Genomic DNA, 19,122 nt, shown 5'->3' on the forward strand with positions numbered 1-19,122 from the left:
CACCACCCAGTCACTGATTATTTTTCTATAACAGCATGCTCTGTCATGTTCTGTTCCTTACATGTTTACAGTAGTTTGCACTACACTACACACTGGAGCTTTGTTGTATATTTGTATATGCAGTTTCACACAATGTGCGTCTTGTGTTATGTAAGCTTATGTCAGTTACTGAATGTCGGAGAAACTTTATTAATAATACAAGAATATAACAAAAATCCAATACAGGTCTGCTCAGTTTTATTCAAATTTACAATACAGTAACAATCTATTTACACATGCAGACATATAGACCATAATAAATATCATACAGTTAATTGTTTACAAAGTTCTATTACATATTTACAATAGTAAAAGCTAACATGCTGGTATTTCTGCTAGTGTAGAGGTATTTAAAGAATGTTCTGACAAAAGAATGTATGCAATTTTGTAATCCAAATGTAGTAAATCAGCTAAGTCATGTTTGGGGTTCAACATTTGCTTTTTTCAGTTTTGCACTGGAGCTCCACTATAGCTATCTTTTCTGTAAAATATATGCCATGTTCAAAGCTTTGCTTCAATAACAATGTCATTGTTAAGATACATAATTTCACTATGAGTAAAAGATTTTGTAAAATAACATTTCAGGTGACAAACTAAATAACACTTTATTTATCCCAAAGGGAAATGAAATGAAAAACCTGTGTCTCTGTTATGCTCTAGGGGTATTATTTTGGTGGCATGGTTTAGGCTGTCCCCCACTTGTCCTCTTAGAAGAAAGCGTAACTGCAAATCAGTGCAAAGTTCTTCTGACTGCTGCCTTTTATCCTATGATGTAACATTTCTATCGTGTTGGGAGTGGTCTCTTCCAGGATATCTTCACCCCCATCCACAGGGCTAAAGAGCTCACTGAATGCTTAATGAGGATGAAAATGAAGTATCATATGCTATAGCCTTCACACTCACCTAATCTCAACACAATTGTACACCTGTGGGAGATTTTCCTAGTGACGTGTTGGACAGCGCTCTTTACCACCATCTTCAAAACACCAGTTGAAGTAATATCTTTTGGAAGAATGGTGCTCTTCCCCCTGCACACTTCCAAAGACTTGTAGAATCTCTGCCAAGGCACACCGAAACTGTTCTTGTGATTCATGATGGCCCAAAACCTTACTAAGACACTTTATCTTGGTTTTTCCTTTAATTTGTCACCAGTCTTTATATTATCATCAACTTTCCAGTACAACTGCACCTTCAGACTCTGGAAGGCTGGACCCTAAGAGTTTAATCATACCAACCTGCTCCAAAGAAAAAAAAAAGTGATCCTGGCTGTCTAGAATGAAAGTCGTACTGTGTCCCAAACCACGTCAACAAGTCTATGTGATATTACCTAAGAACTGCATGCGGTCTGATGGATGCTGCAAATATTTACTATGTGAAAAGATTTTGCATAAGATGGATGTTCATTACGTCTTACCTACAATAGCCTCATTGCTCCTGTGCAAATCTAAAAAAAGCAAATGTTGGACACTAATCACGTCTTGGTTGATCGACTACATTTGGGGTAAGAAGAAAAAAAACTGCAAAGTTGATTTTCCACCAAATCATTCTAAAACCTGTGAACATACTTAAAGTTCTGATTAAATCCCATAGTCCATTACTATTGGCTAGCTGCTGGCCACCAGACTGGCTTCAATGTATAAAGAAGCTGCTCTGGGGAAGACAAGGTTAATACAGGACGCCTTATTGCTGGTCATAATTCGAAATACAAACACTGACATGGCCTTCAGGCAGAGACACTTGCAATACAGCCGAGCTGTTGTTACAGGAAGTCTGAGTGCTCTAGTCTCAAGTTTCTTGGTTTGCTGATTAATTTGCTGTGCTACACACACACACACACACACACACACACACACACACACACACACACACACACACACACACATACATACTCCCAGGGCTGGCCTTTGCTGAGTTAATGTAGCTTCTCTCTCATGAATATAGCACTGCTGTCAGTTCTCCTCACTCATGCCTCTGATTCAGCCAATATAATGGTGTGTGTGTTTGGATATACAGTCCAAATGTATAGCCAGTGTGTATGTAAGCTTATATGGCAACCGTGTATGGTGTGTCTGTTTGCATATCTAGGCCTCCGAATCCATCTCCAGTATATCCCCTCAATCCGAGGCTTGTGTACGTGTGTAGTATCTAGTACGCAGGTCTGCACATTTCCAATAGTTGAGTCCTTTTACCTTTACATGTGTGTGTATTCCCTAAAGTCACCTTTAACCACACAGTGCTGCGATTCTGCTCTGTAACGCACACACACGCTCACACACAGCTACCTTCTTTTCCTCATGCTGGTCTCCAAACGGCCAAGCTCCTCATAGGACTGGTAGAAGAGCTCGAGCTCGCGGCCTCCCCAGCCCCTCCAGACAGCCAGGCACCAGGCCATGTTTTCGTTACGAAAGCCACATACAACAGTGTCCTTTGCAACCAGTGCAGCTTCCACTAGGGCCCTGAGTGAAGGAGAGGGGGGTAGAAGGGGGAGAGAGCGTAAGAGAGAGAGAGAGAGAGAGAGAGAGAGAGAGAGAGAGAGAGAGGAGATGTGTGTAAATGTTCTTGAAAACTCTTGAAATAAATATTGTGAATTCTTCCTAGACGTACAAAGCACTCTTTTCTGGGAAGTTGGTGAAAAGCTGAGGCCGACTGCCTCGTTCTTGGAGATCATACCTCCTGTGGAGGCAGCTCTGAACCATAATCGGACACATGTGATTCAGCTGATTAGGGCCCTCTGAAACATCGTTTACGTCAAACACTATTACATCCAGGTGGGCGAATTAGGGCTTTTAGAATGGTTGGTCCTATAACAAAGGGCAGTGTGAGGAGGCTGCTATGAAGTTCTGCTTCTTTATTGGCTTTATTGGTTTAAGGCTGCAGTCCATTTGAAAGTGGTCATGACTGTGCCCTATTTCCTGCATAATGATCGACCCATCTGCCTCTGTTAACGTAGACTACAGTTTCCCCCAGCTGTGTGAAATTAGATTTTCCTCTGGACTTTCCTACTGGTGAATACAATTTACTATTATTAAATGCATCACTAATACGATTTGTACTTAATACGACGTTGCTGCTGCCATAGTTTCACACCACTGACAGTCTCAGGAGCAACGTGTCCACCTTCAGTAAAGACCACTGAGAAGTAACTGTTTTTCAACACTTCAATTTACAGTACATTCATACAGCAGTGAAGCAAAAGGATTCCTTTGTGAGCATTTGCTGGCTTTTGGGGTGTGTCGCTAAAATCCAGGCATGTTTAGCTATCGCTGAGCTGTAGGTTTTTGGACATCTTTGTTCATGTTTCTTAAACTTAATACAATTCCAGACATATTTACGTTCCACAGAATGTTCATACACATTTTTAACCAATATTTATCTCCCATTCAATGTGCTTCAGAGTATTACTGCAGAGTATATGCAGTTATTTCCTGCTTCTTTTGGACGTCTTTTTGTGCGGTATGCAGTGCTATAAAAAATGGCATTTTGTGTGACTGTGACCGTGGGCGTGGCGCATGATAAGACCCACTCCACATAAAACAATCTGCTTGATCTAATTTGCATAAAGTTAGTGGGTGGTGTTGCTAGCTTACAGCTCCAGGGTCCAGGGTTCAATCCTGAGCTTAGGTTACTGTCTGTGTGGAGTTTAGCATATTCTCCCCATGGGCTTCCTCTGGATTTTCTAGTTTTCTCCGAAAAACATGTGGTAGGTGAACTGTTTATGTGAAATTGCCCTTAATTGTGAATGAGATCCCAGGATAGGCTTTGGATCCACCACAACCTTGACTAGAATAAAGCAGTTACTGAAAATGCTTTGCACCTCTGTGTTGTGAATGTACCACAAGTGCGGTCTGGGAAAAGCTGTCGCAGATTGCTGTGGCCATATTTGGCCAATTTGACCAAATTTGGGTTTTTCTGCCTATGACAACACCACAACATTATGCTCAGAATATCATTGTATCACTGTCATTGCACTGTGTTTATATGAATCATGCCAATGACATTGCAAGCCTTTGCTGAATATTTCAATTTCAGTGTAGAATAAGCATTATGCTTGTTATTATTGGTTTCCTGAACGTCTTGTATTTAAATGCTTAAGCTGATATTCCATTTTCCCACAAAAGAGAAAAAGTCATGTTTAATTAATACATTAAAATATCTTTTATTTTTCCGTAGATAAAAAAAATCACAATATTAAAGAGGTTTTCCTGTGGGTTGAGAAATAATGTGTTCCATTTGCTCAGGCCTTTAGGGAACCATGGTTGCTTGATATGAGCTATTCAATGGACTGTATAATGTAGGATTAAGCTCTTTGCTGCTGGCTTGGTACTTCACTCATTGACCTCAACTTAGCCTTGGGCACAACATGTCCGCTTAATCACGTTCATAAAGAAGGCACGACGTGCTGACAGAAATCAAACATCTTAAAATGATTTGCATTACAAGTGCAGAAATAGTATGTGTGTGGTTGAGCAATCACTTTAGTAGAGACTTGTCCCACTGTCCACCCCGCCTTAAAACTCATCTTTGAGACAGTACATCAAAGCGTGCCGGTCTTTAATGAAATTCTACAACGAAGCGATACATCACACTGATACGCCTTAACCGCTGACATTGCGTTGGCGCTAATTCTAGTTCGGTTCTCCAGCAAACCTTTTAAAGTGTGTGAGAAAGGTGAACCATTACATAATCACGTGTGGGCGTTCCATAACAGGACTTTACCAACAACTGTGGCAGATCACATTCTTACTTGTTATTTCTTGTCCTGATGATGTATTTTACTAATCCCCCAAACGTCCCTGAATATTTACGGTCTGAGAACCGGTGCTGTTTGGGATTAAGCAGTAGCACTCCTGTGCAGCACAGAATGAATGAACTAAAGCTCTGCCAACTGCAAAATTGGAAAGTGGTCTCAAAAAAAAGAGAGCAAGAGTGTAGTCACTGGCACCGACACCAGCACCGGCAATATATCAGTGAAAAAGCATCTTGATGTGCCTGCCTTGCATCCTTTCAGCACTTAATCTGGTGGAAAACTATAACTCCCATTCACTATTTTGCATGATCTAAGGTGACCTTAGTGCTTGAACATCATGCAGTTACTACCACAGCCCTTGTACTTGGTTCATTCACAGCCTTAAGGGATGCAAAAGAAACTAGAAATGACCCTGCATCCATACGTATGTTCTTGGAAGTCAGAGGACACGACTGTCAGCTTTCTGGCTGCTGTCTTGTTGACCAAGATGTTCTGAACTAGTATGACTAGTAACCTAGGCAGAAAGCAGGGGAATTTGTGTTGTACGGTGCTAGATGCTAGTTACGTTATGGGACAACTGGGGAAAACGTTGCCTGGTCATTGCCCAATCTCCAGCTGTCTTGGTTCAGTGAGCCTGTGCCCACTGTAGCCTTAGATTCCTGTTTTGGCTGCCAGGAGTGGAACTGAATGTGGACTTCTGTTGTTGTAGCCTGTCTGCCTTAAGATTCAGTGTGTTGTGAGGTATGAAGTACTTTTCTGCTCACCATGGTTGCAGAGAGATATTAGAAGTCACCATAGCCTTCCTGTCAGCTCAAACCAGTCTGGCCATTCTCCTCTAACCAGTCTCATCAGCAAGGCATTTCCACTGGCTGAACTGTTGCTCATTAGATGTTTTTTGTGCACCATTTTGTGTAAACTCCAAAGACTGTTGTATGTGAAAATCCCAGGAGATAAGCAGTTTCTGAAATATTCAAACCAGACTGTCTGGCACCAGCAACCAAGCCATATTCAAAGTCACCAAGATCACTTTTTTTTTTTTTAAACCCATTCTGATGTTTGATATGAACCTTAGCTAGAGCTGGATGGCGAGTGTATACATCAGGAAAACAAATTTGGTAAGTCTTCTGCCAGTTTATGTGGAAATACTTAAGGATCACAGCCTATTTTATCCACTTTGTCGAAGTACCGTTTATTCTTCCGAAGGTGAGTAAATTTTAGTCATATTTCACTACTAGTTACGTTTGTGCTGTGCAGCGAAGCCAGAAATTTGGGCTCAAATATGCCCACTGCAAGAGAAAAATTACATGACCAAAACAATAGGATAATGACTGAATTTAAAAATAATCATGCATTTTAACATGTAAGATCAAACCTTAAATGTTAGTCAGGTACTTCAATCACTACTCTAAGCCAGTCATCACTGCTGACATTTTGAAATGTGTCTCTATAATAAAATATGATAAGTTGTTCTTTTAAGTCCAGCTAGAGAGGTCTGAGTGTCTCGAATTGGCACCTTTCATCCAACTGCCATTCATTCTTGATAAAAGCATGCACTCATGAACAAGCAATTCTCATGAAAACCTGTGTGACTTAAGGTTTGATTGCTTTACAGGGATTTCAATTACTAGTTGCAAAAGTCCTTAATGCTGCTTGGCCCTTTATATCTGTTACATAATGTGTCATTTAAATGCTACTATACATTTTCAGAAAAAACATTGCTAAACTGTACCTGGGTGGTACCATCAAACAAGGGTACATCTTTTGTATCTTAATATGTATTTTTCTCCTGAAAAAGTGGATATAGTGTACCATTAAAAAAAGGTTTAAGACACACTATATGGTCAAAAGTATGTGGACACCTGACCATCACACCCATATGCGGGATGTCCCTAAACTGTTGCCACAAAGTTTGTAGTACGCAATTGGCTAGAATATCTTTGTATGCTTTAAGATTTCTCTCCACTAGAACTAAGGGACCTAGATCAAATCTGTTCCTGCACCACAATGCCCCTGCGCACAAAGTGAGGTCCATGAAGACACGGTTTGGCAAGGTTGGTGTGGAAGAACATGAGTGGCTTGCACAGAGTCCTGACCTCAACTCCATTAAACACCTTTGGGATGAACTGGAATGCTGACTGTGTGCCAGGTCTTCTGAACTGACATCAATACCTGACTTCACTAATGGTCTTGTGGCTGAATGAGCACAAATCCCCACAGCCACACGCCAAAATATAATGTAAAGCCTTCCCAGAAGAGTGGAGGCTGTTATAGCAGCAAAGGAGGGGTGGGGGTGTCGGGGGTGACAAACTCTGGAATCAGATGTTCAACAAGCACATATCATTGTGATAGGTAGGTTAAGTGACCACATACTTTTGGTCATATAGTGTACATAAATGGACCGCAATTAGTAAAGTTTTAAAAGTGCACTACATGGACCTTCCAAGTTAAAAGATACATACTAGAAGTACAAATGTTGTACCTTGAGCGTACCACCCTAGCAACAAGGAAAAGTATAGTTTAGTACCCTTTTTCTGAATGTATTGGCTTTCTGTATGGTATTATTCAGAGATGGAGGACAGATGCCCTCACTAATGGGGAAAAAAAAAACACTAAAGCCTTGGTTCTTTAATGTGTCTAGCTAGTCATAGCAAACAAGCTAGCACCCATCCAAGGTAAACCACCTGGGAAAGGAAAGGAACCACAAACGCAGTGTCATAGATGCAATGGTTTGAGTGCAAAACCACAGAGTTCATACTGAGACTGCACAGTGCAGGAAAGCTTACCAAGTTGTTTAGGCTGCTTGTTTAGGAGCCACCCAAACAACAAACTAGTCAGGTGAATTTTATGCTGACTAGCATAAAAGAACACAGAGTAACTCTTTTAGAGCCAGGATTTAAACACAGAATCCCATGGAGAAAGTGTTTTTTTTCTTGGAGAAGGAACGGTAAAGACAACAGACAGTTCACCTGGCTGGGAACATTTGTGGTCATTGTGAAGAAAGACTTAGAGCTCAGTGAGTCAGACTCCGGATGATGTTTTCAGAACTTGAGCATTGGGAGGGGTTCAGCTCAGAGACGTGATTAAAAATAAAGAATTGTTCAAGCTTCGTGGGACAGCTGGCTAGAATCTGCACCTGGCTGGACTCCAGTTCGACAGAGCAGAGGTGAGAGTATTGTCGTCTAGACAAGTACAAGCTCTCATCAGTTCACCAATGAGCTCCATCTGGATCCAGTTCAGTTTCGGCGTGGAGAGACAGTTTGAACGACTGACTGGAAGTTTTTACGGCTCTTCATCATGTGCCAGCAGAACGTATATTTGCTGGATGAAACATTTGTGTTTAAAACTTGAAAGACAGATTTTGATGATCATTTTGTCAATCAGTTAGCATTGAAGTTCGATCTATCTGAGCTAGCTGGATAAAAGCTATGAAGGATATGGGAAAGAATTTGCATTTGTAAAACTATAAATCCTGATGTTTCTGGAGTATAAAGATGTCATCTGCAGTGAGAGAGCGTTTATGACTTAAGAGACCAGTGAAAATGTCATTACTCCGTCCTACACGTGTATATGTTGAGACTGGAGTCTCTAAAATTTGTGTGAAGTTGTACTGAGCATATGGGTGTCCTTCAGTCTCACTTTTTTGCTGGACAAATCACCTGTGTGACCTGGGGACATGTGCCTGCTACGAACCAGCTGTGTATGTGGTTATGTGTGTGGTCTTTAAACCCCTTAAATGTCCATTCTGTCTCTCTCTCTCTCAAGACCTGCTGAAGTTTTTAGAGATAAAGTATAATTACAACAGTCCTATGAGCCATAAAAGCATGATAAATATCTGTATGCTTTATTGAAGCTGAGTTGCCAAATTAATATTCACATTTGCTCTCTTTCTTGCATGCTCCTTTTTTTTTTTTTTTTTTTTTTTTTGCTTGTCAGGACTGTGAGCTTAGTGGTGTATAACGAGGTTTCATATATTAAAACTTGATGAGGGAAGTCCACAGCATTGCCAGAGCTGCTTAATTGCCTCCTGTTTGGCTCTTTACACTCTTTGAGCATTTTTGGGGGTATTTTATGAGATCATACTCTGTAGCTGTGCTGCATTTATGGACAGCCTTTCTCTATTTATTTGGGCTTTTTATTGTTTTTTGAAAGGAAGCAGCCAAACATTAAATGCACATAATCATTCCAATATAGTTAATTAGCTTAAAGATGTTTGTTTCTTTAGTTCACAATGGAGCTACAAGCCCAATTTATCTAACAAGTAGTTTTCATTACCTGTAATTACTAGGGGTGGCATAGACTAGTCAGCCAGTAAAATAAGTCATGACAAGTGGTGTGCAAAAGAGTGATATGGGTTGCACATCACTATCCAATCCAACTCGGCTAGTTTAGCGTGGCGATTGGACAAAGACTGATTCAGAACTCCCTGAGGACTGAAGCTAGAGTTGAACCGCGAGGTCATTATCAGCCTGAAAAAAAAAACCTCCCAGACACTGGTGGTGACATAGCATCTTCGGTCACTGAGCTAAAAGGAGGGTTCTGCTGATGGACATGAGATTCCATGCTGCATGCTCTTATTTCCAGAATCAACGATTTCTGCAGAGTGCATTTTAAGAACTGGAACATTCAGACATAGTGAAGTATGATACAAAAATTTATTCCACATATTTATTTATTTTCATCATTAACAGTGTAGCCTAAAAAGCAGTGAAGCTAGAAAAAAAAAGTAATTTGTAAGCAGTATATGGCTATTAATTGAAGTCTAGCCTAAAAATAGTGATATCCTCAATTAGTTTTTGCTTTAACTATCAGAATTCGATTAATTAAAATTAATAGCCATCCAACCCCTAGTAATTACCTGTTTAGCATTGTGTAATGTTGTGCATGCCTAAATCATCACACTCACCTCAAACCACACTGAGTTCAAACAGACCTGTTTATGTGCTTTCTGACAAGTATGACACTGTTATCTATCAAGATGAACAAATGTACATCACAGCACTAAAAATACATATAGCAGCCATCTTGCAACTGCAATTCATTTAAGCGTATTTATATAGTGCTTTTAACAACTCATTGTCACAATCAACAATTTCTTCCTCTGCACATAGTTTGGACTCTGCATAAAGATCAGACTCCAAGGTATGATAGTAGAAATGTACATTTGAAGTGAATAGAATTACAACATAGTGTCAGTGTGATCTATTTTTAACACAGACTCATTCTGCTATAAATGGTATCACTGGGCCACATGAAAATCACACACTTTTGCTGTGAATGTAGACATGCCGTCTGCTCAGTGCTAAACTGGAAGCAATAAGCTTTCTTCACCTGGTAATAACATCAGCTTTATAACTCCATTGCAAAGCTACAGAAGCAAATATCTGACAAAATCCTAGATGTGCTCATAGATGTGCTTCAACTGTTAAACAAAAAGAAGATCCAAAGGAAAATTACCATGCATCGACCAAGGCATTAATACTGCTTACAGCTTTTTCCCTTGTTTCCTTATAAGTACATGCTTACTTACACACCTTCTTATAACCTTACAGTCTCTAAGGATAGACACTTCATTTTTTACTATGTTTGGCATGACTTATAGTTACAGAATAAGGCGAACATTCCCATCCTCACATATAAGGCCCAGCTGCTTTGCTCACAGAGGCTACATGGATTACTGGGCAGCCCTCCAAGCTGTGGTAAATGTGATTAAACAGTACATTTACGGCACTGTTACATAAGACAGGTTTAAGATTCTTAGATATAGTTTGACACGGGCCCACAATCAAAGGAGTATTAAGATCAGATGAGGTAGACATCTAGGGAGAAACTTAAGGGAGGATTATGAGACTGTATATGGCGCAGCATTGGCACTCACCCATACTGTTGCACTCCTGGGACAGTCAGCACAGCAATCACACGACCTCTGAGCAGCCCTGACTGTTCCTGCACCTCGATCACCATTATGTCCCCTCCACACCTGTAACACGCAATATAATTATCCCCAGAATACAACATTCATTCCTCATCATGCTAAAATCCACATATAGGGTGATGAATTAATCTTTAGATATAGAAAATTTCCCAGAGGAGTGTTATCTCATTAAACTGTTTTCTTTTCCAGGAATATCGTATCACTTCTCATGTGACATAACACATTCTTACTAAAGTTGGTTTAAGCAACCAGTGAAAAGCCCTCAGTATCAGGCGAGTCCCAGGGCCAGTGCCAAAACAATACTTTCTGTTAATCCCTGCTCAGTAAATACCTATTTAGAAGAATGAAGCCTATTGTACAGGGATTCTCAATCAATTCACAAGAAAATTCATCAACTATGTACCCAGGTTTTGGCAATTGGGAGGGAGCCTAAACCACTTTTAGAGAATAAGGAATTAAAACAAAAAACAAGAAGTCTGGGCTGAGACCAAGAAACACACCTTCTATAACTGCCCACATACTGGTATCAGTTTTTCTTGGTCCAGAACCAAAAACTGTTTTATTGTAGCAGTTATCAAAAACTACAGTTGGGTGACAAACTAAAGGATAAACCAGTGAACCAGTGGCTCTGTTTTTTTGCTGGCATGGTTTGGTTCCACTTACAGAGACGCATCACTGCACCCCCTGCCCCTTCCACAGGACACAAGAGCTCACTGAACGCTTTGATGAGTATGAATATGATGCAACTCATAGACTATTACCTTCACACTCATCAGATCTCAAACCAATTAAACTCCTATGGGGGATTTTGGAGCAACATGTTAGTGATTTCCACCACCACTAACAAAATGCCAATTGAGGGAATATCTTTTGGAAGAATGGTGCCTAACCATCAAGTACAGTTCCAGAGACTTGTAGAATCTTTGCACTGAAGCTTTGTATTGGAGGATCAGAAGAGCACAACACTTTCCAGAGACACATTTTTTTCCCTTTGTACTTTCGTCACCCATCTATATTTCCTCACTACTATCAATCAAGCAATTTGGTTTTATTGACTGAAAAGCATAGAGATAATGGGTAGTTATTAACTGAATCATCATTGTGTTAATCATCATGTTATATGGTGTTGTAATGACTTTGAAAGGCTGTCCATTTCAATTGTGTTCAAATATTAAGATATCTTAAACTGCTGGGAAAACGTTGTCTGATCTATTTATAAAATGAAAAATAAAAAATAGTATCACTATTATAACAACATTTAATTGTAAGATGTAAAATTGTAATTGTAAAATAACGTGTAATTATAAGGTATGCATGATGAGGTTATGCCTTACTTGCATTTACTTTTGTGCTTTTTGTGATCTGTAGCAATGTTCTTTTAATGTGACCTTGTGTTTTATGTTTTGTTTGTATGTGAAAATATTGGATTATGTTCTTACACATCAACCTGCCCAGGGACAGCATATGAAAAATAGCATTTTGGCTAAATCTGGCACATTTAAATTGAGGTTAATTATTATTTACAGTGTCTCCCACAAGTCTGAAAGAAACCTGGAGGCAGGACTAGGTGTGTTTGAAAGGGAGAGATGGAATTGTGGTTTTCGTAGGTGATTCTTAGTGTGGTGAGGGTGGTTGTGTTTTTGTGATTTCTGCTATTTTTTTACATAACATTTGAAGTTACAAGCTAGAAACCAAACTCAGTACTTCAAAAACAATTAGCAGGGAAATGTTTTCTTCCCTTCCCACCTTCCCTGACCCCAAACTTGAAAAGCTTGCTGTACCTGGGTATCCAGATTGTGCCGTTAACTGGAACCACGTTAAGGGCCTGAAGTTGGGGAAGAGTTCGGCTCTGTGGTGCTGGATCTGCGCTTCCTAGAGGTGAAGACTCCTCTGAGATCGGCTCATCCTGAGCTCTGTCTGCATCCTCGCAGTCTGTGGAGAAGGGCATGCTGCAGGAGCTGGCTAGCGAGCTGAGGGCCCCTGAGCTGGAACCCTCAGTGTGGGTGAGTCCTGCCAGCTGCTCTGAGCTGAACCCTGAGGAGCTGATAGAGCAGTAATCTACTGAGTCCTGCAGGCTGAGGATCTGTGTGCCAGCGTCCTCGCTGTGCATTATTGTCACTGTGACAGTGGGTTTAGGCTCGAGTGGTACTGGTTCTTCTTCCTCTGTTTGTATCTCAGTCTCCACAGTGACATCTGTAACTCCTGCTGGATTCTGGATAGGGAAAACGTCTCGGAATGGGTGCAAGTCACCGCAGCTGTAACTGGCGCAGAGCTGGTAACTACTGGCGTGGTACATCAGCAGAGTGTTAGTGTGGTCATCGAGACACCAGACAGCCTCATCACCTCGAAAACTCGGGGCGGATGTCATGGAGACCACGCGGGAGGGTGTGAGGTAAGGGTCAAGGCGGCGAATGGGCTGCAGTGTAAGGCTGTCGATCACGAGCACACCAGGCCCATTAGTGTACCATACCTCAGAGCCAGAGCGTACAGGCACGATGCTTTGTACAGGGTGTGGCCTTTGGCGTGGGTCCAAATCCTCCATCCCCAGCAGGGTCTTGTTCACAGTGTGAGAGCACACGTAGGCCTCACCTTCCAATGGCAAGTCATCCACTAGGGTGTACACAGCAATCAGGCCGTCTGCCATGCCAGCGAATACCTTTGGCAGAGACTGCACAAGCAGCATAACAGTTAATGTAAATAACATTTAATATTTTTAATCATTGCTTACAATTCTTCTAAACTTATATTTCATTTGCTTTCAGTCCCCAGGAATTGTCTTTAACCATGTCCTGATTCCTGAGGTATAAATATATGAGGTTGCACACATGTAAAACCCTTTGTTTAATGCAATTAGGGCCAAAACAGTTTCACATATCTGAAGCAGTTGGAAATTTGTTGGGAATTTTCATAAGTTTCATAAGAGCAAGCTGTTTGGAAGTGCTGCAAGAGAGAACCATTTCAGACTCTGAACTTCACCAAGCATCCTTAGAACTACCACTGGTATTATGTTGTGGTCAGTTGAGAACATAATCAGACTTTTTGGTCATGCACACCATAAGCATGTTTGGTAGCAAAAGAGGACAAGCTCTTGATCCTCAATGTAAAATATATAGAGGATCATTCATGCTTTGGGGCTGTTTTGTGCCGAGTGGTTCAAGGGCTCTTATGAAGATTGATACCATTATGAATTCTGCTAAGCGTCAGGACATTTCAGCCAATAAAACTTGGTTGCCTCCACCAGGAGGTTCAGACTTGATCATAGATAGAGCTTTCAACTGGTCATTTTGAGAACCACTGTTCTAAAGTGAACATGATTCTCTTCTAAAAAGCAGCTGACAAGAATGTGTTAGAAGGTGTGCTAGTCAATATCTGGTATGAGTTATTCAACAGTTCAGCATAGGTAACATTTAGAGAGAGTGGTACACACTGCTGCCAAGATAATTTTCTGTGACATCTCCTATATATCTGCCATTATTTCTTTACATATCCAGGATAAAGCCTTTAACGTCACCTCTGACACATCTCATCCAGCAAACAAAAACAGAACCTAACCATGTGCAATTAGTGCTGAACTCTTCTAGGCTGCGTCGCTCAGTTCATATTACTAACCTTTTTATTCTTTTTTATACTACATGCTGCATTTATTGGTGTGTAGGAATGTATCTGTGTGTGTGTGTGTGTGTGTGTGTGTATTATGCCCTATTAATTGAAATGGTAATAAAGCTTGATTTGTATGAAATCATCCAGCATAATTTCTCTAATATTACATTTAATTACAGTCATTATTTAGAATATATAGTACATGAGTTAATTTTTCTTTTCCTGAAAATAATATATTTCTTTTGCTAATGCGGGAGAGACAACTCTGACAGTCTCGCTGCCAATATTGCCATATTTAACATACTATTTAGAAGACAAATAAAATTGGCTAGAAAGTATTTTTTTCCTAAAACGATTATTCTAAGGCAAGCCTGAAGTACTGTCCCCATTTTATTTAGCATGTTATTTTCTAAAAGTGTTTTAGCTCAAGTCTCTAATGCCGCCCCAAAGGCACAAAGCGCTCACCATTGACCCTGAGTGCTTCAAAAACATAGGTGGAGGCCACATCAAAGTGCACAAGGGGAGTCTAAGTGTGTGTTTGGAGAGGGATGAAGAGCAGCTCTGTCATTGTTGTCTGTAGAGAGGACCATCTGCCCCGGAGAGCTGAAGCACTAACACCTGCACTCTGGACACTTCAAACGAGAGGAGGAGAAAGGTGGAAAAACCTCTGTGTTGGGCACTGTAGAGGCCCTTCATCGTAAAGCCTGGGTGGGGTAAGGGGTGAAGTTGGCTAGCAGCTAATTTGCACAGAGGATGTGGTTGTAGGAAAGCAGCAAATGCAACACTGGCTAGCTTATGTAAGTATAATAATCAACGTGTAAATATTGAGTCTTAAAGATACCACTATCCAAATGGCCATGTAGATTAGATTATACACCAATGAGGTTATACACCACAATGAGATTACACACCACTTTTTTTTTTTTTAAAAGCACAGCGATCTTTTTTATATTTTCCATTTACATGAATTAGGAAAAAATTTTATCCAAAGTGCCTTATAAGTGAGACAGAATCCAATCCAGGAGTAGAGATGAGCAGCTTAGGTTGAAAGTCTGCTGAATAGTGGCTAGCCATGTTGAGATTTGAACTCACAACCTTATAATCATCTTAATGTCCGAAACAGCTGGTGCCTATAAAGACTAAACTGATGGACAGCCATGCTTTTTTTCCTCTGGACATCTGAAAGAAGCCCAGCCGAAGGACCGGCGAGTGTGTGAACCGGCTCGGATACTGACCTCTGACCTGGCTGGCAGCAGCATGAGGCAGGTAACCACGGCCGGACAAGAGAGCAGTTTTTGCGGGTGACTCAGGGGACACATCTCTTTCAGGCTGTAGATAAAGATCTCCTGCTCCTGAAAACAATCACGTGAAAAGAAAGATTAGTTATCTGCATTCACCATGGCTGGACAGCTAGCTGAGGAAAAAAAACCCCAAACAAATAGCTACTTAAGAACAGAATCAGCCACGTGGCCTAGACGTTAGTAAACCACAGCTAGGTATATGCTACAAGGCAAAATAAATAAAAATAAATAGTTTTCAACAAACAGAGAGTATATCACACTAAACACCATTTTTAAATTGAAAATTGTGGCTTTTTGTTGTAAGGGTGCAGAACAGATGACTAGGCAGAGGCAGGGCTTCATGTATGGTGACACAGATGACTAAATAAAAAAAAAAACTGCTTGATTTGCAATCAAATAATCAAAACCAATACAAAATTAGTGTCATTCATAAGTAGTACAAGTAACAACAAATAACATTAGTAATTGAAATTGTGCACAGAGGGAGCTTGAACTACAATGTAGGTAATGATGACAGAATAGTGTCATCATGTAATTTGTGAAGCAGAAGTGGATCTTTATTAGCACAGTATTCCTGTAACTGTGTAATAAGTGCGTTTTTAAAGTGCTGTTGGACTGCTTTGGGCTGAGGACCTGAACGTGGAGCCATTAGGAGGAGAAATACACGCCTGGGATATTCAAATCACTACTTTTCGGTTATTAAATAATTTCATCAGCACTAAAATTCACCAGCCATCTAAAAAAAAGTCTGGGTTTCCATTTATTTTAAATCAGGTTTTTTTTTATTTCTCTGAAGTTCTGACATGTCATTTCAGCACCTTCTTGGTCACAATAGTACTTGACCTTTTGCTCAACTTGACTCTTTTTGTTCAGCACCAAGGACCAGCTGTGACTTGAGAGTGGAAACTTGACTCACCTACATTTATAAATACTGCTTTAATAAATAAAAATAAATCTTTCCACGTCCTAAAATGAATAAAAATCTAGCTATAAATAGAGTTGACATGCAAATAAGGGTGTACTGGGCAGGTGTTTGTTTCCACGCAGCTGAAGCTATTCATCAATTGCACTTTTTCATGAATCAGATGCAGATTCATTTGGATGTGATTCCACTCAAATCAGTGCACATTTGATAAACAAGTGCCAATGAGAGGCAAATGGATCAAACGGAAGCAAATATGGAGCTGCATTGACGTTTTTGTGATGTTTTTATGCATAGATCCGACACACTGTCCTCTTCTTGTAGTAATATGTCCCGGTTGTGGGCATCATACACGGTCAAGTCTCTTGTGCATTTGCTAATTCCACAAGCTCAGAGTCCACCTCTATGTTTCTTGTTTATCCTCTTGTGGCCTGCATCAATCGTCTGGCTACGGCTCACATTACCAGATTTGTGTATGTTTTCACCCACTGTTGAAAATACGGTGAGGGCTCTGATCATTCTGGACCGAGATCACAACGATTTAAACTGACTTACTTGCTCTCTCACACCAGCACATCATCGATGCTGACCCGTGTTGCCAGGTCTGCGGTTTTCCCACGGAATGGAACTACTTTTGCGCTGGTGCCATGAATTGATATTTTATCGTTTTGCAAACATTTTGCATACATATGACATATCAGCTGGTTTTACTCTCAGACTATCTTGTGTGTCAGTGAATTGGTCCATTACTTCTTATAGCTATTCTCATTTTATAACAATAATAATCTTACAAAAAGCCATAGACTGATTGTGCTATTATTATTATTATTTTTTATTTTATTTTTAAACTTACCCTATTCACCAGTCTCATACTGCTTCGTTAAATGCACTGCATGATGTTACTTAAATATTGTAATACTGCAATACATTTGGCAACAACATTGGACAGTGTAGGCCAGATGTTTAGTTTTTGGCTGGTTTTTGAGTTCTGATTGACCTCTGAATAGGAAAATAAACAAGACCTAATGAAAATTCAAACTTAAGTCTCTATCCTGAATGTCAGCATCACGCTGTTGTGTCTAATAAAAATACAGGGAAATATGGATTATACACTAGACAAAAAAAAAACCAGTTGATTTTTCTGTGGGAACTCAACCATTTCTCATTCTAAAGACCTTTATGGCATTTCCATGACAACATGCCATGGTATGCTGAAAAGGGCAGCCTGGATAAACTACATTTCCCAGAAGCCCACCTCGGTGGCGGTCCACAGGGTGTTCTCCGTCTTCAGCTGACAGCTGAGGCATGATCCTGGGCACGGCATTCGCTTCACCTCCACCTGACCTTTGGCTGCGTTCACCACCGTGTAGTTCCTAACACACACACATACACACACACACACGTTTGCCTGCTTAGACTGCTTTGGGCTCAGCTGCTCCACTTGAAACTGGTTATGACTAACTTGCAAACATGATGGGAAAGACAAAATAAAAAGGTTTTTATAAATGCACAATTCACAGCTGAGAAGAGATTTTATTTGCCTTGCATGTTTACATGGAGAACGACGGAAACACTAACAAGCTCGGATGTGAGAAAGCAAACGCCACCAGTTGATTTATTGCTGGCTTTCCGTTTGAACATTTATCGTAAATTATACAGTTACGGAGCAAGCATGGCTATTTACTTCTACACGGAAAGGAATGAAAATACATTTCGTTGATTTACGCAATTCATTAAGTCATTTCTGAAATCTTGATTCATAGCTATAGCTCTGAAGTCATTAATCATGCTGTTCTCTGAGCAGCTCTCTCCTTATGGCTCAATTCCCCAAACGAGTCACTCCATCATGACCCTAAATCAGCTCCTCATTATTATTGTGGCTGAAATTTAAAATCCAATTTCATAATAAAATGGGCATTATCTTGATGATAATAGATCTATTGAGATGTCTGCAGTTAACTTGTCTTCATATAATCTAATTAGCAACGTCAGAGCTTATGAAAGGGAAAACCTCTTCTCAGATGGAAAGGGTTTAAACAGTTACAGTCTCTGACTCTCTTCAGAAATTTTATCACTTCTATAAAGGCTACTGATCACGATTTACTGTCTTATTTGACTTGTCAGCTGTATTCACTGTCCAAAATATGTGCTTTCATGCTAGTGGAGATATTTCCAACTAGAGTAGGTGGCTGGTATGTGGTGTTTTGTGTACTTTCCACTAACACTCGTGTACATTTTCTTTAAAAAACAAAAAAGCACCATCACTTTGTTACATTTGGCCAAAGTGTTCTTGCCACCTTTTTCTTTTTAATCAATGTTATGTTCAATTACTCCAGTTTTGTTACTTAAAAAAATAATTACTCAGGTAAAAGTAATTGGAGTCAACTAAAAAGACTACCTCAGAAAAGCTAAGACAATATCTAGTGAAAGATCCATTCAAATAGCACAGTTACTGCTCACGGATCTGATGTATATTTCCAAAAAAAGTAGTGGTGATGAGATCCACACCATTCACTGTAAATGAATTCTTTAGCTTATTAGACTTTTCATTGTCTGTTACACCATCATATCTAGGTAACAT

General features: G+C 40.1%; 1 protein-coding gene across 4 annotated transcripts in view; it reads right to left on the reverse strand.

Annotated features, from left to right (window-relative positions):
- Positions 1-215: 215 nt before the first annotated feature.
- The window catches only part of lrrk1 (leucine-rich repeat kinase 1), a 119,942-nt gene continuing 101,035 nt past the window's right edge, over positions 216-19,122 (reverse strand). For all 4 annotated transcript variants that reach the window (XM_053238079.1, XM_053238080.1, XM_026930411.3 and 1 more), the window contains 5 exons: positions 17,797-17,914; positions 15,554-15,670; positions 12,500-13,386; positions 10,662-10,763; positions 216-2,495 (listed from right to left, as the gene is read on the reverse strand). In XM_053238079.1, coding sequence (XP_053094054.1) covers positions 2,318-2,495; positions 10,662-10,763; positions 12,500-13,386; positions 15,554-15,670; positions 17,797-17,914 — 1,402 coding nt within the window. In that variant the 3' untranslated portion in view covers positions 216-2,317. The remainder of the gene's footprint in view (positions 2,496-10,661; positions 10,764-12,499; positions 13,387-15,553; positions 15,671-17,796; positions 17,915-19,122) is intronic.

This window comes from Pangasianodon hypophthalmus, chromosome 11 (genome assembly GCF_027358585.1).
Source record: "Pangasianodon hypophthalmus isolate fPanHyp1 chromosome 11, fPanHyp1.pri, whole genome shotgun sequence".
NCBI lineage: Eukaryota > Metazoa > Chordata > Actinopteri > Siluriformes > Pangasiidae > Pangasianodon > Pangasianodon hypophthalmus.